Source organism: Mugil cephalus, chromosome 7 (genome assembly GCF_022458985.1).
Source record: "Mugil cephalus isolate CIBA_MC_2020 chromosome 7, CIBA_Mcephalus_1.1, whole genome shotgun sequence".
Taxonomy (NCBI): Eukaryota; Metazoa; Chordata; class Actinopteri; order Mugiliformes; family Mugilidae; genus Mugil; species Mugil cephalus.
In genome coordinates, this window is record NC_061776.1 from 13,263,950 (window position 1) to 13,285,651 (window position 21,702).

Here is a 21,702-nt window from a genome sequence, read left to right on the forward strand (position 1 = left end):
GGTTTCACATTATTGCACTGTCGAACAGGTTAAGACAACTGAATGACGATGCCCCTCCTGAGGTAGAGGCAATGCAACAACTGTTGGATTTTGAGATGTGATGATGATAAGCTGTCAGAAACAGGGTTTCTGGCAGCCTACTGGAAATAGCATTGCATCAACCCAAACACTTCAAATAATAGGTCTCATTAAAATGCTGACATTCAGTCCAGAAGTGATTGTTATTTGTGTTATTTGGTGTAGAAAATTACACTGAAATTTCCTGAGCTTCTCAGAGCAAAGAGCATTTACTGCCTTCTTCACTGGCGAGATGTGAATTTAAAGTGGATTTGACAGTAGGTCAGGAAAGCTTTTACAGTGTTTTCACCACACGATGCTCGGTGGCGACGATCTGGAGATGTTGCTTTCGCTTCTTGAACGAAATGACACATAGTCGAGTCCCTGAAATTCGTGTTAAAAATAGCATCTTCACCCTCTCAGCTTTTAGAATAACATGTAATTGTGCATGATAGACTGCGAAGGAGTGGAAATCAACAGTAGCGAATGAAGCAGAAGGATTTGAGGGAGTATATTGTGGTACACAGATGGTATTCATACCCACCTTGGTGGAGATGTCATTTCTCCATCCTAATACGATTACGTGGCTGGCAGACTTGAGACATCCTGTTTTGTAATTTAGTTTTACAGCGTGTTTTGTAGATTTAAGCCATACGGAGGTGTAAACTCTGTGTCTGTACATGGCTTGCCGCTTGTAGATTGTGAGTCACTTGCTGTCGTCACCGGTCAGTTTACATGTTTGCTCGAAGTTTCCGGGGATCAGCTTGGGATTCGGCTCACAGAGGCAACTTGTAGTGGGAAAATACCCCTTCACACACATGTGCTTATGTTCAGTGTTTCACTGCCGAGCTTTACAGTAGCCGAGAGGATTCCTGAGATAACTGCAGAATAATCTAATTTACCGACTGCTGTGCCTTTTTTGCTATTGACTGACACGTTGCCCAGTTTGTAGAGGGCCCATGAGTCAGACTCATAACGCATGTGTTAATAGAGGAGTCTTCAGTTTCACCGGCATGGTAAGGTTATACCATGGCTGTGTTTGACTCAGGAAAGGGCTTGTTTTCTTGACTTACCGTGACCTCTGCTTTTTTTTTTTTTTCTCCCCTTAACTTTTCCGCTTGAAGAATGCTAGAGTATGTGTAACTCAACGCCACTTTTACGCCTCGCTGAAAAAGTTACACTTCTATCGGATATTTTAATGATGTGCCTGTGCCCTGTGAACTCCGGCGCAGCTCAGAAAAATGCGCTTTTTGGCCGCGAATCTGAGTTGGTGGGCACCGTCGACCTTTTTTTTTTTCCTTAATGGTGCGTTAAAATGTGCTCGCTTGTTTGCGCTCACCGATCCCCATCTGATTCTTCGAATGATGCAAATTCAAAAGCTCATAAGTAGCAGTTTGACAAAGGTAAGCGAAGCCAGTGGTTAATGATGCCAAGGAAGCCTCGCGAAACTTTACTTTTTCTCATTGTGGAAGTGTCATAACATTCATTTATTTATTCATTTATTTATTTAATAGACAGGCGGTTTCCAAGTTTCAGCTGAGTGTGGGAGACTTGCTGGTCAGAGCCGTGGCCTTGGATTAACAGCTTGACATATTTCATGGTGACATGCTGTCAGTCCTCTGTCAGCCTGAGATGAGGCCGGTTGGTTATTCCCAATATCAACATTGTTTTCGCCCAAGCATCGCAGTGAGAAATTGTTGGACACAATGGACAGAAGAAACTGTCTCTATAACTCGACAACGCTAGATTTCAGGGGCCACGTTGACTGATTGCCATGAGTTTGTGTCCTATGTGGTCTTTTTTCATCAGTTACCCGCTGTATCAATATTGTGGTGCAGACTTCCTCGAAGCCAATATGCTTGGAATTTCAATGTACCTCAGTTGAGTTGACATGTGAAAATCCTCAGCTATGCAGATGCGTTTGCCATTGGCCGACCGTCCAGCTAAGCCCTACCCCCGCTATTGGTGAATAGATTGAATTTTGAATATACAAGAGCTTCCAGCTTCTCGCTTTCCTCCCCTAAACCCAACAAGAAAGGAAGTTTGTAGACAATTTCTTAATTACCCAGAGCTAGGGGAGTAGGGTTTCGCAAATGTGATCCAGTTGTTTACGTAATTTGGAAGCGGCTCAGATTTGGGCCAGGAATACTCCCCTGGCACACGACTTATGGCTGAGAGCAGGCCAGATTTCTTAAAAGGACCTTTATTAGTTTCATTGCAAAACTCTGAGGCTTACGAGTTTGTAAGTATGCCCTTCACAGCTCAGGATTTTCCAGCAATAAGTAAGAAATCCTTGCGCGGCAGTACAGGGGAAGTCTCAGCCAGTTTCAGTTCAGATAACGGCGTGAACGTTGGCTGGACTTTCCTGCGTTAACGCCGTGGTATTTAAAACACAGGTCTATGAGAGCTCTGAATGTGGTCGCAAAATTACAGTTCAGCTGCACATCTGAAGCTAAAGCGTTACAAAGTCCAAGAGGGATTTGATTAATGTTTTGGACTGACATTTAACACTGTAGTGTTAATTGTGTATTGAAGGTCAAATAGATGATTAAATCCAAGTGTTATTGGAAATGTTTTGCATGAGTTCTTCCTCCAACATAAGACTTCACTGCTCAGTGGTCAAAGTTTAGTCTCTCACTGTCTCTCACTGCCCTGCTAGACTGGTGAGTGTGTTGGGATGGCCTCCGGTCTACCCTGTGGCCCTTTAAGTGAAGTGGAAAATAATGACCTACTGGATGAATATTTAATTAACTAAAAAAAAAAACAAGATATGATTTATTTGATTATATTGAATCGGTTGGTTAAATAAGATTGACATTGAATATAACATGTTTTATACATCACCACTACATCCTTGAATTAATGCATTGCACCACTCTTTCTGTACGTGGTGTAGGTCACTACTATAAACATGCACTATGTTCTGAATGTAGTCCATAGACACGCAGCATGGCATATGCATGAGAACATATTGTTTTGTAGTACTGACTTTGTTCCTTTATCAAAATCACAATCTGTTTTAAGATTAAACTTAACTCTGCAATTATTTTACAGAACGGAGACTAATAAAGATTATAGAGCCAGGAATTTTCTTGGATTTAAGTCTTATTTGCACAGGATTAGTTTTACCTGGGGACCTCCAGTAATTTCTAATAATCACGGAGGTCGTCTGTGATCTGAATCCCGTGCTAATCGCCTATGTCCATGATTTGTAAGGTAAAAAATTACACCGCAAATTACCTACCATAATTTTCGTAACACAGACGTCCTGTGCTAATACTAATCCAGTGCGAACCAATATTTAGGGCTGAGTTTTTACTTTTTTCGAGTTTTTTCTTTGATTTGCGGCTTTTATCTGCCCGTTATCACTTAAGAATTATGAAGGATGTCCTATAAATCAAAGTTTGGACAGATGTTGGAGCTCAAAGTAGAGATGTCGCTGACCTATTCACCCGTTTAGACGGATGAAATCAAAGTAATTAAAACTGTCTCCGACACGCAGTGCAGAGTGCGACGGAAAGTAGCAGAGCCACAACAATGGAACGTGAGTTTGAGTAAAACACAGAGTTTGTTCATCCCGTGTGAATGCGCCACATGAAACACAGACATAGGAGGTAATATTGGAATCACAGGATGTCCCAGTTAAAACTAATCCAGTGAGAATAGGGCTTTGCTTCTGCAAAGCATCTTTATAGAATATCTCTTTGGTCATGTTAGCCCTATAATAGAAAGGCCAGGGTGTACCCCGACTCTCTCATGCACAGGCAGCTGGGATAGGCTGATGCCTCACACAACCCTCTGAGGATGAGTGGTAAGAGAAAATGAATGACTGAAAGGACAAGCAAAAAAAAAAGAAATAATTTCACAGTGCGTAGAGAGGAAGCAGTACAAAAAAAACAACCGCATCATCTCTGCTTAATGACCGCTAGCTCAACTCACCTGGACCTGCTGCTTTGTCAGCCTTCAAATATCATTCTTTGTTTCTTGTTTATCCCGTGTGCCCAGTGTTATAGAAATCAAATACAAGATTGAAGGTTTCGGGGATAATGACGTTTATTTCGATCTGCAAGGGAAAGTACTGTTATTTTAAAATGTGTGAATAGGCAGATGTCGCTTTGTCTGAGGTAAATGTGAAAGAGATCAATAACAACAATCATGTAGATGAAGAAAAGCTCAGAAAAACTGGTGCTTTAAAGAGTCACTTCAGTTCAGCGCTGCAATAAACAAGAGATGGACGGTGCATTATCTACATTTAAACAAAACCCCTTGTCATCGGGCAACATTTCAAACCACTGACTTTATATTCTGATAAACAAATTCAGCACACAAAGATTATTTTGTGCTTTCGCTCCCTCTTTAGCGACAGAGAATGTTGACTTTGCTGTGTTCACAGTGAGCTAAATGTGTCATATTGGACTTCTATTGCTGTTTGCCCCTTGCTTCTACCACTACCCTCTCCACTACCATTTCAAGTAAACTTCGGTCAGATAAAAAAAATCGCTCAAAGGCCTCAGCACTTGTGACCTTGTGGTAAGTGAAAAAATGGAAAGCTCATGCCGACAGGTCAGTTGCAGCCCTCTCGGTTGGAGTACACTGTGAACATTGTCGCCCGTGTCTGCTTGAATCTTTGCTCACTAGACGGCCTAAGCGTCTTTATCTGTGTTTGTATGGAAAAAAATATACTCAGACAAGCTCAACCTTACATGTTTTTACAATAAAAAACTTTATTTGTGTCTTTAGTTTATCAATAAATGCCTCGACATTTAATTTTAATTTTTTTGTAGAAACATAAATGTGAAAGAACTAGTTTTTATAGAGTGAGCCAGGCGAACACACAAGGGTTCATGGAGTGCTTTGTATATTGTAGAACAACAAACAACAATATCTGGCAAGCGACAAAGTAGTTTTTATTTGATATCTCTGAATTGCTTGCGCTTCCAGTGAACTAGCTTTGCAGGATATTACGGTACACGGTTGCCTATTTGTGCCCCTACGGCGATGCTTGGGGGGAAAAATGAGGAAAAAATGACATCCGACTTTGCTTTGTAATTCCACTTTCTGTTTGTGGTAGAGCACTTCAATCACACTGGCCATCTGCAGCACAAGGTCCGCTCTCAGCAGCCTCTTCAATAAGGCAGTCAGAAAGAGGGAATATTGAGAGACACCTTGGGTGATTAAGCTGAGCCTAATTAGTCTACAATTTGGCGTCCTTATTGGGAAGGCAGTCGCAATTAGGCGTCTTATACAAACACTGTCCTTGTCCTAGTTTTTAGCAGACTGCTTGGTGCCCCTTTGGTTATCAGTGGAAACGGGGGCTGATTGAAGTGTTGCCCTCTACATATGTCACCTTTTTGTACTTCTTCACTCAAATGTCAAAGCACGGCCACGGCCCTGATTGCTGCGTCAAGCTCTTTCGCTGTCGCTGGTTATGTTACAGGCTACTCTTTATGTAGCATCATGACCTGGCTCAAAGGAAGGACAAAATGTGGAGAATCCTCATGAATCTTTTTAAATCATAGGTCTTCAACAGGGGGTGCTGCAGGGGGGTCGCGAAATCCTTGGTTGATTAGACATTTTTTGTGTTTTTTTTTTTGTTGTTGTTTTTGTTTTTAAATTTTCCCCCACAAATTTAAATTTCTTCAAATCTTAAATATGTAGCGAGTGAATCAGTCATGTCTGTAATGTGTGTGTTTGAATCATCACGTGTCCCCACTTCCTTGCATTGGCTGACGCTAAAACTGACACTATTTTCCTGGGGATATGGTTTGCAGCCAGAGACTGTCCAGCCATGTTATTGATGACCCGACCACTATTCAGTCAGACTCACTTGTGTTTTCGTTTAATCAATGCTACACCCTGCTCTAAATCCACCAGTTGGCTTATACACTGCACTTGTTTTTACAACTCTCACAGTCCCAAGGGACCACTTTACAGAGTGGTTGGCATGGCAACTGGTAGTCACCATTACATCACATCCTGTTTCTATAGCGTCAACTAGCTAAGTAAAACTAAATTTATCCAAAAAAATACAGTCTTTGAGATAAGCCAAAGCTCAACTCAATCAAGTCAAACGAAAGTAAACAGGGAGTCCTCAGACACCTACAGATATAGATTAGCAGTCACATCAATCCAGGTGTCCGGCATCACAGCTAATGAACCACTCCCCAAACACCAACAAATCTAGAGCTACAGTAGGTCCTCAGGCCTGGAAGTCGTCATGGTAGAGTTACAATTTTAATGTACTGCCTTCATCTTCTAAAAAAATGTTGCAGATGTTGATTGAATGCGTAATTAATCTGCGCAGCCTTCGGAAAATGAATGGCTGAGGGAAACGCTGCAATGGAAACATGAAATTGTAGACACGGAGCCAGAAGAGGCAGAATAATCTGCACACTATGAACGATCAATTGTTGTCATTTAGACGAGTGAAAGTTTTCTGATCTGAGTTCTGATATGAGCTGAAAAACTTAATTGAACCTAAGTAATTACAATGTTGACAGTGAGACAGACGGGATGTGTCAACAAGGTTTTAACAAATTACCTCATTTTGTTAATTAGAAGTTCAAACAGAGAAACGTTTGAGGCGTTTTTTAAAAAAAAAATGAAAAAAAAAATGAGTGAACTGAGACAAAAGACAAAAACAAACCTCAGTGCAGCGGATGCTCCTCACCTGAGGCACATGACCTGACCATGAGTTCATTGCCGTCTTTTATTTATGACACTTTTTGTGGATGAAAAAAAAATCTTACCTTGGGAAAGCTTTCAGACACTTCAAGGTTTCAACCTGTTTTCTTCTTCTTTTTTTCCTGCCGTACCTACTGCGTCTTTTTTACGAAAGTCTTGTTTAAAAAATGGATGAGTCCATTTGTATCTGCCTGTCCGAGCTAATAAATACTGTAGAGCCCTATTTTTGGCAGCCTCACCTGTGTATTTTTTACAGTTGCAGTAGGTCGAGGCCGTTTGCAATTAGACCGCACCACAAGTTTAATATTACCCCTGTTACTGAGAAATGGAAAAGAAACGGTTGAAGTGTATTTGCGAATATTCTTGTACCGTTTCATGTTTGGCCATTGGTTGTTGTGATTCAGAGGATTAGTGCCGATGTGGGAAGCTGTGTCTGAGAGAGTATCATATTCCATTAATGCTCCAGTAAAACTGTATGATCGGTGATGTCTGAAAATGCTTTTATGGATTAAAAAACGGTGTATTCAACGTAATCCTCATAGATTTATATTTATTGAAACACATTGTCCTGCTAGGAGAGAGCCACAAGTATTATCAGTTGACACTTCCGTGACACCCGTTAGGATTTTATGAAATGTTTGGTCCATTTGATTGTTGCGTAACCATTTTTTGGGGATTTTTTGTCTGTTTTTTTAAGCCTTTGATGAAAATTAAAATGCTGCCTTTGCATTGCCTTACTGGAGGAATGCTTTTTCCGTATTAAATCACAATAATGCCAGGGCGCATTTCAACGTGAGAGAACAACACAATCACAGCTATCACCCTCGAACGCTACCTCCTTCTGAGAGCACACACAATGTTTCCATCAAGGACAAAAGTGCTGTTCTTCGGGATTACGACCAGAGCAGGGTATAATTAGGCACTAAATGCTGCTTTAAGTCAGAATGTGGTCTGCGAGCATTTCCAAAGGACAACCAGTCTTGTGGTTTGTGGTTTTTATCATCAAATGCAAATTGCACAGTTGAAGAGGAGTGGCACTGACTCATAGAGTTTATAATATCCAGGAACCTCATCCGCTAAAACATTCATGCGGTGCAATATGTCAGAAGTAACATATTCGTGTTTTTTCCAGATTGTGGACGGGCCATTAAAAACTAGATTCAGTGAACTTATAATTTTCTAGACCCCGCTATTTTGCAAAAGAAAAAACATACAGGAAAGTCCGAAAGCCCTCGGGATCAAATTTTGAATGTGTGCCAACAACAAGGAAGTGAATGTTAGCCTATGGTGTAAAGAATGGCAAATGACCAAAACAAGTACATAAAACAAACATTCTTCTGTATTCCCATAATGGAGGCGCTTTACAGCGACCAGAGTAAATATTATCTGTATATTAGTTATCATGCATGTGATGAAGTGTGATCTGGAAAGGAAAGTCTCACTTTATACAAGCATTTACCTAAAAATCATCCTCTCTGACGGATCGGCTAACAGAGAGAGGCATTATTGGTTGGCTCTGAAGTGATAGGGAGAATTAATACGGTTTGTGTTTCCAGTCAGAGCACTGCCGGGGACGTGATCGGAGGTCAGTGAAAACATCTGAAAGCGTAGAAGTATGTGAGACTGTGTGTGTGTGTGTGTGAGTCTGCATCTCTAAATTCCCTCCTCCACTCACATTTGTAAACAGTTTAATGGGTTGATTACTATTGCAGGGTTTTCAGAATTATGCAAAGTCGGCCATGAAATGAAAACTTCTAAAATGTCAAATGAATAACATTCAGATTAGATTTTTTCGGTTGACCTGACAGATTAATGTCCCACAGTACGCCTGCCTGTAGCTCACTCTAGTTTGTTTTATGACTCACGGAGGAAGGACTTCAGAGCTAGGATACTCATGCAGTTGTGATCAGACAACACTAAAATGATACAAAAACTGTGACTGTAGTCCGCATTCAAGATCGTATATTGATCGTTGTTGATTTAATTAATGCATTAAAATATAAAAGCATTTTTTTCCCATGGAGAAAATCTGTCATTGAACTCATCATCTGGCACGTTACTATAAATCTTTCAGGTTATATCTATTCCACCAAAAACCCTTTACTGTGCTTTGATTGCCTCATTTGCTAAAACAGCTAAATTAACGTGTTTTCTCTCACTAGAAAGGTTTCTGGTCCATTTACGTTTTATTCATTGGATTTTCCTTTCACAAAAATATATTAAAAAACTATTTGCTTTTCATTTTAAAATTAAAAAAAATATATTTAAGTTAAAGACATTTTTCGTTATCATGTTAGAGAAAGGATAACCAGAGCTTTAAAAATCGGTCTATTTTCATTTTGTGTTTCTAAAACAAAAAATAAAATCGTTAGAAGACAGAAACAAAAAGCGCCCGTGCGACCGGAAGTTGTCGTTTTCAAAGTAAGAGCACGTATGAGGCGGGCGCTATGTGACAGATTTCGGTGGATACGTTGTTTACAATACGTTGTTTTTCGAAACGATAAAAGAGCGTCTCAATGGAGACGACACGACTGCAGAAGCACTAAGCCTCACATCTCAGCTAAAAAATAAAAATAACTGCATATACTCAGGGAACAGTTAGCTACTAGCTAACATTACTCTGACATGCCTGCAGAGATTTCTGCAGATGGCAAGCTTTGTTTTGCCATCATGTGAAAAATCACGTCAGAGTAAGGATCCAAAGACATTTTAGCCTGGGCTAGCTAGGGAAATCACAGATAGAAGTCATGTATTTGTTCGTCCTGGCCAGAAACATAGCACACGTCTCCATAGGTTCTGTTACTTTGAAAACGACAACTTCCGGTTGAAAAATGTGAAAAAACGGGCGATTTTATTTTTTATTTTATTATAAAATCGGCCGTTTTGTTTATCCCTTCTCGATACTGATGAAGCAAAATGCATTGAATTTCAATTTTAAGTTTAGAATTTTAAAATGAAAATCAAATAACCACTCGTTTTTTTTGTTTGTTTTTTGTTGTTTGTTTGTTTTTTTTTTTTTTTTAATATCCTTTTCTGAATGGAAAATCCATTGACCAAAACATACACAGATCGTATCTATCAAGGCTGAGTGACAGGTCACTTTCAAATATATGTGAGAAGACCAAGCTGCACCTTTATTAATTCAGCTAATATATATATATATATTATGGGTCTGACCAGGGTACATTTCCTTTTCTGTATCCTCGAGTCATGTGAATACTGCCATAGAAGATTCCATTTGATCCAGCTTTTAGGGAGGTCACTAGGGGGCTTAAGCCCCTCCGAGGCTTTGGTGTTTTGTTCAGAAATAGTCTTCTTCTTCTTCCTCTGCGTCGCCACAACTAATTTTGGAACAAGTTTTTGTTTCTTTTACAATGATACAATCCCTACACTTTGAGCCCAAATCCAATGCAGATAATTACGATTTGTCTTTTTTGTGGTTCAATTTAAAATTTTGGATACTTTTTGTTTTGTTCTTTCTAATGAAAGTTTACCTCACAAGCGCCAGTGTTTGACTGATTCACTGTGGGGCATTTCAGGAAATGACTTTGGTCAACCACAACTTTTTTGAAAAAAAAAAAGAAGAGGCGCAAGCCTGTCTAGAATAAGGACTGCTGCTAATGCACCGGAAACCCAGTGTCTGCGCATGGCGTCTGTCCACAGGACTTTTTTTTTTTTTTTTTGGCTATTAAAACTTGCTATCGAAATATTTGAAAATCAACAAATGAACACGGCAGATACTCATTTGTCGTGCCAGACAAGTTAAACAGTGATAAATAAATACGCCTTGCATTAAGTTACTAAAATACTGCAAAACCCAACTGCTGGAAATAGAAAACTAAACTGGACGCCTAAATGTGCCTACACACCCGTACTGTATAGCGTCAGTATTTAGTCTTCGTGGTTCAACTCTCTCTTGACAGAGCCGCCTAAATACAGTTCTCTCAATATTGGTCTTATATTCTTGCAGAGAGCTGCAGTTTAAGTCATCAAGCCGCAGTTTGCGAAGACAAATAGAAAGCTTGTGGTTTATTCAACTGGAGTTTGCATTCTAGCGACCGGTGATGAAAACACACATATTTATATGCTGTGTATTTTTCTAATTTTCGTCCTGGCACGCTCTCAAAAAGCTTTTAACAAAAAGAATACTGTGTTTTGAATGAAGTGCAGTAAATAAGAATGTCCATGCTTCTCCCTGTGAGAGTCGTGTTTACTTTGGAGGTTTGGATTCTGGCCAGAGGAGGAGGAATAGTTTTCAGAAATAATCAGGGGGCACACTTATTACCCAGGATTCTCTTTTTGAAATAGTAAATGATACTCTCCTGCATCCTCGCGAGTGGGAGTATGCACACGAAGAGGACATTCCTGTAGTCTCTGAGAAAGAAAATAAACCCCGACGCCTCGTTTTAGTTTAATGTTTCACTGGGGCTTAAAGGTTAAGAGTTTTGTTCTTAATGTGTTGGAAGAGCAGCCTCGCTTACTAAGTCTGGGGCTGGTGTGCGCCCGGATTTGAAAGCGTAAAATTCTAGTTGATGTTGCAGTTGAGGAAAGTCTTCCTCTTAAACCCGAGAAAAGAGGGAGCAACGCTTTTTTCCCTGCCAGGACAGTTTCGACATCCAGATTTCGCTGTTTCTGGTTTCCGACCCGTTGAGCTTCCACCTGAAGTAACACCAGGCAGTTATTCAGATGAAAATAGTGCGAATGTCTCAGGAGCTGTCAGTGGAATATTCTATATTGGCATAGTTAGTACAGTAAACAGGTAGTATCTATCCTTGTTCGCCTGCGGTCGAATGTTGTTCCATCTGTGGTTGTTTACCGTGCAAAGCCATAAACGTCTTCATTCTGTAACCTTATTCAGCTCTCATACTGGACATCCTTATTTCGGGCCTGAAAGTAGTGAAAATATTGATGGATTGAGGTATTGTGGGTTTGTATGCAGGGAACCCACAACGGCCCAGTATTTGCAGTTTAATTTTAAACCCGTCAAATCGCGCACCAGAGACAATGCATATACACACGTCTTTGTTCCGAAACGCTCCCTGACCCTGCAAGAAGATTTAGGAGTTACTAATGTAGTTGTTTAAGATTCTGAACAGGCACCGGAGACGGCATTAAAAGTCTGGACGGGATCCGAGGTTTGCTTTGCTGAAGGAGCTGGCTCTCGACGTCAGCTGCCAACTACAGAGGTGTAGATTCTGCTGGTGCGCCGGCTGCGTTTCTACTCATTGCTGCAGACGCACACGTCCACACAATCACTTAATTTCGCGGTTACGTGACCAATCGTGAAAAAGACAGAGATGCACCTGAACGTTTGCGTTCAAACTTTAGACGTGCCGGGAATTGCTGCCAGACGCAGCCCTTGTAAAAAAAATGAAATGGCCAAACGGGAGCACACAGGCTTTCCGACCTCAGAGCAACAAGACCGTAGTGTCTGCATTTGGACTGTTTCAGGGAGTTTTCTCCCAGTTCTCGTTTGGTGTTCGGCGACCAGGGGCCGTCACCGCGTCCTTAGCTGTTGTTTTTCACCAAAAAACGATGAACGGATGCTAATGGTTGTGTGGCAACACTGCTTTCCACCGTATTTGTAAGGTGTGAGCAGCTAACGTTTAATTATAAAATGAAAATGACGTAGATTTCCATTAACGAGAGAAAAGGTTTGAATAAGTTTAGTAGTAGAGGTTGTTCACGGTTAATAGCAACATGCAGTGTATTTAATCTTTCAGAATATGCAACATATGTCCATACAGTTTGTGAGATTTTAATAAAAAAAACATGCCCGAAGCTTAGCAGTAAATAGGATGTTTATTATTCAGTGATACATAATTCAGAGGATTAATCAATTACTCATAAAATAATCAACAGATTAATCGACTAGAAAAATTAATTTAAAAAAAATTGATTGCAGTAAGCCTAATGAAAGACTGGTGACCGTTCCAGGGTGTACCCCACCTCTCGCCGATGACAGCTGGGATACGCTCCAGCGACCCCCCCGACCCTAGTGAAGGTAGCAGGAGATGAGATGAGATTAATCGATTGCAGCCTTTCTTCTACTGCAGTAACACGCACAAGTAGTCCAGCCACGATGAGTAAACACAATAATACACATAACAATCATATAAAAATTGAGCAAATGTGAAATAATGGCTCATTTTACTACTCCACTATCATTCCTCACTACTTTTAATGTACTCTGTTTACCGCCTATTGTTTAAGGGCTAGCTTCCCTTTGGATTTGAATATTATTTGCGCCAGAAACAACACTTGAGATACAGCTAATGTCCGCACAAGCAATTATTTGCAACTGGATGTAAGACTGTTCTCATAGAGGCCCGAACTCAAACATTAACATCCTCAGACATGTGCATGTTGTTGAGGTTTAAATTTTATATATAAAGGAGAAATGGGCAAATCAGTTAAATAATAAAATAAAAGAAAACAGTGGTTACAGACTGAACTAGTTATATAACAAAAGCCTAATAACACCCCTGCGCTGCTTTTCTTTGCAGGAGCAGAAGTCGTGGTTACACCTCTCACTTTAGTTGTATGTACGTGCTGTATATCACATTTTAAAAAATGGCTCTAATGCCTGTTACCAAGTGGACTCGCTCGTAGTTGTGCACGCATTCAACCGCTTCCCTCTGACCGCTGCGAGCAAAAGAAAAAACAATGAATGACAAAAGGGAGAAAACACAATTTCCTCTTCCTGTGTGAACTGGCTCGCTTCTTGATAAAACTGAGATCTAGATGTGTAATTTGTGTCTCAAACTGACAGATGCAACTGCAGCCAGGGAGTCAGCCTCTCTGAGTAGACGTCTGTCTTTAATTTGTACTGTTTGCTCTGGATCACTGAACCAAAAAAAAACAAGTCGGGGAGTTTTTTTAGCCGCTCCTCCAGGCTAAAACTGTACGACAGACGTGTGTTAGTTTATGTTACATTGTGCGGATACATATTTCACTCTTGCCGCAGCGTGGCTCCAAAAAGCGCGGCGGCGGCGGAGGACACCCTGGCGATTTTGTGCGCCGATCGATGGCCTTATTTTTCGACGCCGGACTTGAATGCGTCTGTGTGCTCATTTCCACTTTTCTTGTCACGCTCTGTTAAAAATGAATGCGGTCATTTTCAATAGAGTCACATTTATCATTGCCCGCAAGTGATCCGCGGGCAAACAGCGAAGTCAGTGTGACCTATTAGAATGGAAAATGTTCCCTCGGCTGGAAAACCACACCTGGGGACCCACGTCACTCTCAGATGCAACGTTCAAAAGCTGAAACTACGTAAGGTGTAAGAAACTGCTGGGAATTAAAATGTAATTTTTTTGTCGTTTCCGATCAGTCATGGATATAACCACAGGCATGTAAGCTGAAAATATAAACAGTGAAATGGATAGGCTACTGTTCAGTCAGGGAAATGAATCAGACCTCTATTACTTATTTTTTGTTTTTGCTTTACTTTTTCACACAGTTAAGACATACACACTGCTTAGCTCATTAACACTTCGACAGAGATGTGGTACAAACACAGTGCAGGCCGATCTGTCAGATACAGAACAGGCTGTATATCCGGTGTCACTCATATTCCTTGCGTATATCCCTGGAGGTATTTCAGTGAAGGGAACTGGATTTAGATAATGCTGCCTATAGAAGGGAGGCAGACAGTGGTTGTAGGACTCTAGTTTTTAGACAACTAATACGTTTCATGCTCATTTTTACTGTACAGTGGAGCTTTTTGCATTACGCCTGCCGCCACTGTCTGCACTCCGATCGCTAATGTTTCTCTTGATTAACTCCTTGTCATCGTCCTCTTTTGCAGATTTGTGCAGACGATGTGCTGACAAGAGAGGAACAGATAGGCCTGCTGTTCAGGGCCAAGCTGAAGTGCGAAGGTTACATCAAGTCAAAGCACAGGATCCCTGGTGAGTGGAGGAACAAAGCCATCAAGTCCATAAGGACGCAGGTGGCTTTGTGAAGCTGCAGTGACGGTGCTAGTGTGCATCAATCTAGCATGCAACAATCCCACACATATCAGTCTAGCATACACCAATCCAACATATATCAATCAAGCATGCAAGAATCTAACACATATCAATCTAGCATGTATAAGTATAGCAGGCAACAATCCAACGCATATCAATGTACCATGTCCCAATCCAACACATATAACCTGGCATGTATCAGTCCAGCATATGTCAATCTAACACACATCAATCTAGAGCGTCTCAATCAGGCACGTATCATGTTTGCCGTGTTAATCGTAACGCATACTTTCCCTTCTGGTTAGAGTATACTGAACACACTGAAACACTTTTTTTTTATCTACCACAAGACATCTGAAATTCAAAAACTTAAGGAAAGTAATCATGCAAGTCGTGCGTATTTGCAATTGATTTTCTGGTTACCTGCTCTGGGTCTTTTTGAAAACATTTCTGCCAAACATGCTTATGTCAGAGAAGGCTGACCCCCATACGTGAGAAAATAAATAAATAAAACGGCTTCATTTCGTCTTAATAGCTTCGGCTATTGAGGAAGCTCCCCGATGAATTCAAGCTACAGCGAAATGTTCAATGAGCAATAAATTCCTGGGGGTGGGGGTGGGGGGGTGGTGGCGCTGCGCAGAACACGACCTCATGGAGGCAGATTTTGAAATGCAGTGTACAAGGTGGTGATGCCATCAGACATAGGAAGTGTACTGGGAGGAGGAGGAGGAGGCCGGAGTGATGGAAGGTAGAAATCATCAACACACGCAGTGAAGTTTACCAAGAACCGTGGAGTGAACCGCATAACTCCCAGTGAAAAGGTGCCTGCGTCAGACTGTAAAGGCCGCCTCGTTGACTTGATTGAATGTGATTGTATACTAACCAAACGGGTCTCGTTCCCACTTGAGCACTCAAAACAACCGCTTTGCTTTCTTTTAAGAAAAATGTGACAGACAAACGTTTTAGTGTCCACTTTTTTGCTGACACGCTCGAACTCGAAAGTGCAGTTTAATGTGTTGTGTAAGTTCATGCGTAGGCCCACGTTTAAAAAAAACGTTTCTGTGTCTCCTATGTTCTCCCTGTGGCTTTTCTTGAGGCTGAGACTGGAAGAAAATCTGATCCCTGGGAGTATTTGTGTACGCATGGGTGTCTGAGGAGCGCCGTTTTCCAGCAGACCCCAGCATCTACTGTATCTCCGTGTGGTTACTGTCATTTTCCCAGTTGATTGTTCAGGGAGGATTTCGGATTCCACGGCCAAACCCATCGTATTATTTTCTCTTTAACCCCGTTGCATTGCGGTCGCGCTGCATTCCGTGACCCTCCAAACGATACCCCTTGTAAATGAAACACATAATTAAAAGCGTTTACTTCCAGGCTCAGAACACAAACACTATTGTCGAATATTTCCCCGTTCCCCTTGTGGTGTTCCCCAACTTTTCATGGTTTTGTTAAATATCCACGAGTCTCAAATGTAAAGGAAAGGAGATATGACAGAATCGCTGCCATTGAGAGTTGCGGGGGATCGGACGGCATTCTCGCGTTTGCCCCGGGCTTGCAGCGTACAACGCTGGGTTTTCTCTCAAAGCGTACTTAACGAGATCGACTTCAGCCCTAATGCAGAGCAGAGCAATCAGCCAGGCTCTCAGCTGAGAGTCTGTGCTGCTCATCTGACCAGCATCACGCTTAATCCACCCTGGCAGGTTGTAGCGACCGACTGGTCCGGTGTCACACTTGAACATACACCTCCAAGCACATTTACTGTGTAGCATCAAATTCAGCTCATTTTAATAATTTTCTATTTACATAATCCCTTTTTTTTTTTAATTAATTGCTTGGGAAATTCACTTATGTGCTTTGTCTTTGTCCCAGAGAGTTCGATGTGGTTGCATTGAACGTGCAAACAGTTCTCCTAATTAAGAGGAAACTAGAATAGCTAGCTTAGCTCATTACAAAAAGCCGACTAATTATCTTTAAAAAAAAAAAAAAAATGCAAAAACACTAGTTTCACGAGGAGGTTTATGCTGCGAGATTTATTACACAAGCGACTACACTGCAAAAACAGCATTACTAGAAAGAAGCAAAACATTCATATATTCAATCAAAGTGTTAAACTAAGTGTAAACTTCCTTTGCTTGAAGAAAATTCTTAAAATAAGCTCAAAGTTCTTGTCTCTGAACAAAATATATGATGCGTTTCTTTGAAACAAGGATTCTTTGCTTTCTCAAAATTCCCTTTTTGCAGTGTAGCTGCAGAGAGAGGCGCGATACGTATCTTTTCATCTCCGGAGTCATTGTAACGGCGGAACAGCTGGTAATTAATAAATCAGTCGATAGGCACCAACTAAATTATTTTAAGCTACCGATTCATTCCTTCTATTAGCAAGCACACCTAGTCAAGATATGTGCGCGCTCATGATGATTGGAAAAGTGGAAAATGCAAACGAAAAACGCGAATCGCATGCCCCCGTCTTGACCTACAGATTTGAATCAAAAATCTAATATGTTGATTATTTTAATACAAATACTTTCAGCTCCCAGACCGCGGCGCGGCCCTTTCACCGGTGTGCGAGGGAGAATTTGCACGTTGAATCTGGACTCTAACAAGCCCGTCAGGAGTATCTGACTGACTGTGAAATGCTCCGGGTGCCGTTTTGGGGGATAATCAGGGAAAAGACATCTGACCTGCATACCTGATGATACTGGCATCCGCCGAATGTGACTCATCCGGCGCGCGGTGGCTGCTTCGCGACCTCTTTTAGGAGGCTGCACACGTCTCTTCAATCGCATAACAGTCGGAGAAATTAGAATAAACATAATATAAATAAACATGCTACTTTAATATAGAAAACGGAGACTCCCCGTGTGGTTGCTCCGTGTGCCTGAATAAGCACATATGTACGCATTTAGTGTGCTTGATTTGAGAGTGTTTTTTATTACTCAGTGGCACATGAATTGTTTTGACTTTGCTTCATCTGAACTTGACTTGAACTTAACAGTCACATCTGGCTGTTTGCAATTATGCAGCGTGGAAATCATTTTAAATCTGGGTAGCGGTTTTGCTGTGATGTAGCATAGAGTTATGGAGACTGTCAAGATTGTGAGATAACGTTCAAGGAAAACATTTCTTGCGATTTCTCATGACCCATGTAAGTGTTTTCCTCAAAAAAGGTCGTTGAGATTTGGATAAAGTTCACTCTGTAACCTTTTACCTCCTTTACCTTCGCATATTGTGCTCTGACTTTGAAGCTGTGGGTTGAGGTAAACAGATGATAGCAGCTAGCGTGCATTTTCGTGACTTTGGCTTTACATCTGTATTTGTCTTACTTGCAGATCTGCCTGACCACCCTCAGAGGTTTTTTTTTTTTTGCTGGTGCCGTAACTATAAACTAGTGGTTTTCTGAACTATTATAGGAGATGGGGAACGATGACTACTTCAAAAAAACGCCAGCGGTGTCAGATGCATGATTTGTCAAAACCAGTGAAATGATTGCGCAAATAGGGCTCAACTAAAACAGGATTAGGCGCCGCGCGAGGCGGAAATGCTGCCGACAATTTGTCCGCGTGTTTTCATTTCGCGTTTAGTTCTTTAAATACACAAAAAGTCGCCATCGCGCGGCTGAGACAAGGTTTTCTTTGAGGGAAACACTGAGGTCTGCCTGGAAAGGACAGTGGAGGGATGTGGGTTCAAATCCCCAGACCTTGCAGTGTGAAAATAGCTCAACCTTCAAGCTTGTGGTCTGCGTGTAGAATAACACCAGCGATCATTACAGAAGGTTGTATCGGGAGAAAATGCAGTATGTGTTTTGACTGCAGGTCAGAATGAAATGAGTTGGAGGGTTGCAATGAAAACCTTTCCTCAAACCCAAATGACATCATTAATACCAAACTCCCCCCTCGTAGTCGCGTTTATATTTAAATCGTGGTCAAGAAATTTACGGGAAATGATATTTGTGTGTGTGTGTGTGCATGTGTGTGTGTGTTTGGTATTTAATTTGAGCCTGTTTGTAGGTGGTCCTAGTGTAATAAAAACCTATGGCAAAAGTGAGCAGCAATTCTACTTTTACTCCCAGGATGTGTGGTCAGTGTGATTTCGAAAACTAAACTCTGTTTTTCTCCCAACCGAGATCTGCAGGAATCAGTCAGCTCCGCTCGGTCTGCTCTTTAATTTCGTGCTCCAAGTGACAGGCAAATAAAAAGTAAGTCGTCATTGCGTCAGATGTTTCTTTGTAAGTTTGATTATAGGAATGAGAAAATAATGGATCTGCTGCAAAGAGTGGATCGTTTTAGTTTTATCCTCAACTACTTATTAGTGGTCAAAGTGGGACACATGTTTTCAATAGTACAACATAAATGCCAAGCCATAAGGGAGTTCTTTGCCAGGAATCTGTGGGGAAAGGGACTTTGCTCCCACTATCGGACGGCTGAGTTTCACAGTTTAGCTGACAATTAAGGGGTTCTGTTCTCTGAAACTAGATTTTTCTCTTCTCCCTCCTTCTCTTTGAACCTGCAGCTCCTTGTTTGAAGTAAGTATAGATTATATGGCGCAATCCTCGCGCAAAGTACACGACAAGGTTTTGCAATCTCCGGTGACAGCGGACCGTCAGCAATTTTGGAGGAATCCCGGGAAAGTGGGGAAAAGGGCTGTGAAAGCCGAACGATTCCTTGCCAACTTGTTGCATTGGTAATGTTCCTCTTAAACACGTCAAAGCTGTAAAGTTGAAGCGGAGCTTCCATTTCGTCGGTCCAAAAAACACAGAATGCTTGTTGTTTTTAGTAGTTATTAATTAGTTTATTCAGTAAGAAATGTCACGCTGACCGTTGATGATGTAATACGTCGGCCCCAGGTTTTAGAATTCATCTAATATCGATGTTTTCTATGCTTTTGTTTTGTTGTTTGGATTGAAAACAACTGAGCGTCTCGACTGAGGCGTAAAGTTTCCTTTATTAAATCCATAGAAGAATGAGGATGAGCGGCAGCTTTACTCACTGAACCCTTATGGCATCGTGAAAACTGTATTGAGACATAAAATAGACGACACACATTTCACGATCTCGTTCCCACAGTAGACACAAAGAAATTAAATCTTGATTAAGTTATACATTGCTAAGAATTGCGCGCATGTGATTCCACAAATTTTAAATATCAAACAATCAAACATCATACCCCACTGCACTCCCCAAGGAAAGCAAACAATAGATGCGATAGTCCTTTCTTCAGTCATTAAACGTGTGAACAACAGGTAAAAGAGACAAAGCTTAATATTGTGCAAATTAAGTGCAAAGTGGCACACAAAACATGTACAAAATTTTAAATATTTAAGATGTTACACAAATAGGAAATCTCAATGTGGTCCTTTGCAATTGCTGTTTTTTCTATGCTATTTCATTGAATATTGGGGGTTTGGACTATAGGTTGAGACCTTTAAAGAATTGTTTTTCATTAAGTTTGGTTTATACTGTTGGTTTGCACATATATGCAGAACCTACACTGTAGCCTAAGTGGCCTAATCCTTTGTAAGCTTATATACTTGTGCGCTGGTATCCCTGCATTGTTTGACTTAAACTCTACTTGACGTCAGCTGCGTTGCGTTTCTTTGTGTACTTAAGACAGTGCTCAATGGAGCTTAGTGGCTTATGTTGGAGCTGGAGCTGATCCACAAAAGATGGAAGACGTAGATAGTGTGAAGGATGAAGAAATGCATTTCAGACCAGTCACTGTTTGCATTGACGAACCCCAACAACAGTAGGAAAATGCACATAAGGCTATGGGGGTGTTGAGCTGCTCCATACCTATGGCGTAGATCCAAGCACAGTAGCCTATAAAAAGATATGCAAACTAAAAAAAAAAAAAAAAAACACAATACATTTAATTATGTAAGCGTACAGTGTGCACACCATGAGCATGTATATATGCACTGTTGTGCATGACTGTGCATTTCAAAATGTGTTGTTTTTATCTTGTGGAAATGGCTTTTTTCCCGGTTGAGGCCACATACAAATTCTCTGGTCAATGAAGCTCATTCTATTCCACTCTATTCATTATTTTTAGACAACACCGTTAACAGATAATGGTGTGGGGGTAGTGAGTAGTGAATGAGCAGCTCTTTCGCTGTCAACATCCAAGGCTGAAGTGTCCGTGGGTTAAATACTGAGGTCACATTTCCTTTGTGCAAACATTAAAACATTAAAACATTAAATAAAACAGTCTACAGATTACTAAAAAATAAATAAATAAAACTAAGTCAGTCTGTAGACAAATCAATACTGACCACTTTATTTTTGCTAATCAGAATTTTAGGCACGTCCAAAAACATATTTTAGGGACTATAGCACTTTTATTTGTCCACAATTTGTCTGCTTAGAGGACCACAATGCAGCCAATGTTACAGGGAATCTTTAAATGAGATCCATGCTAAAACCATTTCCGTACAACACAACAAAACAGTATGATGTTATGAACAATGGGGCAATTATGGAAATGTCCGGCAGCTAACAAACAGCCATTAATGAACGTATGTATTCAATGGCCTGACTTGTTCTCAGCACGTTGGGAAATTCCATGATTGGAAGTCTTAATTAGGCAATAATAGATGGGCAAGTATGTGTTTTCTCGTGGTAAACACGTTATCCTTGTGCCGAACTAAAATGTACAGTCCTGCTCACGACACACAGAAGGATCCTTTGCTTTGCTAGTTCATACATATACAGTTCATGCCTTTGTCCTACATATTAAAGGGCAACAGAGTCCTCGAAAACGTACTGTTCTGCTGCTCTTTTAAATTGTCTATAGACATTTACTGTAACGCTGGAGCCATGGGGAAATAGAGCTGACTCTGTTTTAAAACGTCAACACTGCTTTTGTCTCTGCAGACGGTTTCTGTGCCCCAGAATGGGATGGCATTGTTTGTTGGCCTGAAGGGGCTCCTGGAAAGCTCGTGTCCACCTCCTGCCCAGAATATATCTACGACTTCAACCATAAAGGTAAGACT

General features: G+C 41.0%; 1 protein-coding gene across 1 annotated transcript in view; it reads left to right on the plus strand.

Annotated features, from left to right (window-relative positions):
• pth1r (parathyroid hormone 1 receptor) overlaps positions 1-21,702 on the plus strand; it is a 52,601-nt gene that overhangs the window by 9,441 nt on the left and 21,458 nt on the right. The window contains exons 2-3 of the mRNA XM_047590478.1: positions 14,552-14,654; positions 21,584-21,694. Coding sequence (XP_047446434.1) covers positions 14,552-14,654; positions 21,584-21,694 — 214 coding nt within the window. The remainder of the gene's footprint in view (positions 1-14,551; positions 14,655-21,583; positions 21,695-21,702) is intronic.